At 43.6% G+C, this 3,336-nt stretch overlaps 1 protein-coding gene across 1 annotated transcript in view; it reads left to right on the forward strand.

The window, feature by feature from the left end:
• The window catches only part of LOC101853032 (cubilin), a gene marked incomplete at its 5' end in the record, with an annotated part of 106,878 nt that overhangs the window by 25,403 nt on the left and 78,139 nt on the right, over positions 1–3,336 (forward strand). Inside the window, 2 exon segments of the mRNA XM_035972231.1 lie at positions 1,318–1,563; positions 3,074–3,242. Coding sequence (XP_035828124.1) covers positions 1,318–1,563; positions 3,074–3,242 — 415 coding nt within the window.

A 3,336-nucleotide genomic window follows, 5' to 3' on the forward strand; every position in this document is an offset into this window, starting at 1 on the left:
GAGAGAGAGAGTGTGTGTGTGTGTGTGTGTGTGTGTGTGTGCGTGTGTGTGTGTGTGTGTGTGTGTGTGTGTGTGTGTGTTGGTTGTTGAGCTACAGACTGACTACTTAATCACTGGGAACTGCTTTCAGGCATGTTGGAATATTTTTGCTGCTTGTTTGCATGTGTATGTGTGTGAGTGGATTTTAAACATTAAAAGTTCCTTTAGTCACTGTGAATATTCTGATGATAATGAGGATGATGATGATAATAACAGTGCTGATGCTGCTGCTCATGAAAGTGATAATGGAGATGATAATAAAGAAAATGATGATGACGATGCTGCCAGTAACCAAATGTGAAATTAATGAAACATGCTGACAAAATGAGTTGCTTCTCGGATTCTAGCCTTAAGGAAATAAATACATCACGTTTGTAGGTGAAATTTTTACAATTTATAAGTATGAAATAATAAAAGAGGGGTTTTCGTTAAGAATATGGCATCAAAAGGAAATCGATGAATTCGACCCTAGTGTCGATTTTTGACCTATATCTTCATTTGAGGCTTGTGAGAAGTAACTCATTTTGTTAGCGAGCACGCTTCACAAATTGCGAAAACAGATAGCAACTTTAAAAACTAAAAAAATGACAACTTCCCTATAAACAATAAATGATGGACTACCTCTCCTCTCCTTTCCTCCTTCACACTCACCCCACTCCTCTCTTCCTTTCCAACTCTTGCCCTTCCCAAATCGCACCCCACCCCACTCTCCTCCTTCCCCTCTGGTCCTCCGCTACCCCCTCGATTCAACCCCCCTCCCTTTCTCTCCACTCCACCACACTTTCACCTCCCCTTCCCTCTCCTCTCTTCCTCTCTGGTCCTTTCCACACCCTCCCTCTCCTCTTTCCTCCAACCTCTCTTCTTTCCTCCCTCACTCCTCTCCCCCAACCTCTCTTCTTTCCTCCCTCACTCCTCTCCCCCAACCTCTCTTCTTGTTCCTCCTCTTTCCTCCTTCACTCCTCTCCTCTTTCCTCTGTCACCCCTCTCCCCCAACATCTCTTCTTGTACCTCCTCTTTCCTCCCTCACTCCTCTCCTCTTTCCTCCCTCACTCCTCTCCTCTTTCCTCCCTCACCCCTCTCCCCCAACATCTCTTCTTGTACCTCCTCTTTCCTCCCTCACTCCTCTCCTCTTTCCTCCCTCACTCCTCTCCTCTTTCCTCCCTCACCCCTCTCCTCTTTCCTCCCTCACCTTTCTCCCCCAACATCTCTTCTTGTTCCTCCTCTTTCCTCCCTCACTCCTCTCCTCTTTCCTCTCCTCTTTCCTCCCTCACCCCTCTCCCCCAACCTCTCATCTCGTCCTCCTCTTTCCTCCCTCACCGCTCTCTCTCTCTCCTCCTTCCAGCCTGCGGAGGAACATTCTCAGGCACTGAGGGCACCATCCGCTCCCCGGACTACCCCAATGCCTACCGCCACTCCGCCGACTGTGGCTACCTGATCACTGTGGCGGAAGGTTCCAGAGTCCTGCTCACCTTCACCGACTTCAGTCTGGAGGAGGAGGACGACTGCGACTTTGACTATGTCGAGGTTTGTTTTTTTATTATAATAATAACAAGAAGAATTGGAAGAAAAAGAAGAACAAAAATGAAAAAGAAGAAGAAGAAGAAGAAGAACAAGAACAAGAACAAGAACAAGTAGAAAAGAAGTAGAAGAAGAAAAAGAAGGAAGAAAAGAAGAAGAAGGAAAAGAAGAAAAATTAAAAGAAGGATAAGTAGAAAAAAAAAGGAAGATTAATCATGATAATGAAATTAAGAGTCATTATTATTTTTAGTCTGATAACATGCTAATAATACGTAATATGAATGAAAGAAATAATAATGAATATAAAAAGACAAAAGGTGTTTTAAAAAGAAGAAGAAAATAAGAAAAATGGTTACTAAGTAAGAGCGACCTGATCACTGTGGCGGAAGATTCCCACGACTTGCTCAGCTGCACAGACTTCAGTCTAGAGGAGGATGACAGCTGCGACTACGTCTATATCGAGGTTTGCTTTTTCATAATAATAATAATGATGGTAATTACATTAACAAGAAGAGTGAGAAGAAATCAGAAGAAAAAAAATGCTTTTCTAGTTTGACATAAAAGGTATTTGAAAAAAAATAATTTTTAACAAACATTTTTTTTTTAACACAAAATGAAACAAAATTATTTATAGAACATGATGAAAATTACCTGAGAGGTGGAAAAATATCCGTTTCTTCCATTTCATTATCTTGACAAGCATCTGATTTCCCCACTATGCCTCACATTTAGCAGCTATGGTATTGTGCTGCCAGCAGTGAATCCTATTCTCCAACCAAGTAAGTAAACAAGCCTCACATTTTAACAGGAGTGTTGAAGAAACCTATTATACACTTCCTACTTACCTTCCCGCTCGTCTCCGAAACACCCCCCCGGAGGCAGTATCACTGACTGTAGTGTCTTTAGGCCATTCCCAAAAGGGGGGCATTTCTCGTTCAAGCACAGTAGAATTGTAAATGGGCTGATTCATGTCACGCTCATAACTGCCTGATCGACAACAGGGAACTGCTGCTTTTTCTTTCCTTATCCTTACTATTGTCATTTGCCTCTACTTTTTTTGTATGTTTGTCACTCTCTTGTGACCTGCTATTTCTGGGATGCCTTGATAGTTGAAGCAGACTTTGTGCTGTTAAAGCTAGAGAGGTGAGCAGTCTAAGTCTGATTCCCTGTAAGGACTTCTGTGTTGACACCCACCCCTTGGCGCTTATATGACCTTATGCAGTTGTGAGCGCCGTAAAACCCTCTACTATAATTAATTTTTAAAATTTTAAGTCTCCAAAGCAAAAAGTCTGCATTCGAGCCTTGGTTCGGACACAGGTTTTTTTTTCGCCTCCTCCTGCCCACCCAGCAGTAATGGGAACCTGACTTCGAGTTGGGGAAGTAAAGGCGGAGTGGAAAGGAACTGGCCACACTACCACAATATGCCAAAGGCCCAGGAAGTTGTCTCACCAACAAAGCAATCCCCAATGTCCGGATCGGATGCAGGAACAACTTTACTTTTCTTACCTCCCATCAGGTGTATGACGGAACTAATGCGGATGCATCCCGGATCGGCGACCGACTGTGTGGGGAGAACCGACCATCGGAGATCCGAGCCACGGGCAATGCCATGTTCCTCCGCTTTGTCACCGACTCTTCCATCAGTGACCGGGGATTCCAGGCTACTTACAGCGCGTTTGAGGGAGGTGAGTGGTCTTCTTCTTCTTCTTCTTCTTCTTCTTCTTCTTCTTCTTCTTCTTCTTCTTCTTCTTCTTCTTCTTCTTCTTCTTCCTTCTTCTC

This window comes from Aplysia californica, unplaced genomic scaffold (assembly GCF_000002075.1).
Source record: "Aplysia californica isolate F4 #8 unplaced genomic scaffold, AplCal3.0 scaffold00619, whole genome shotgun sequence".
NCBI lineage: Eukaryota > Metazoa > Mollusca > Gastropoda > Aplysiida > Aplysiidae > Aplysia > Aplysia californica.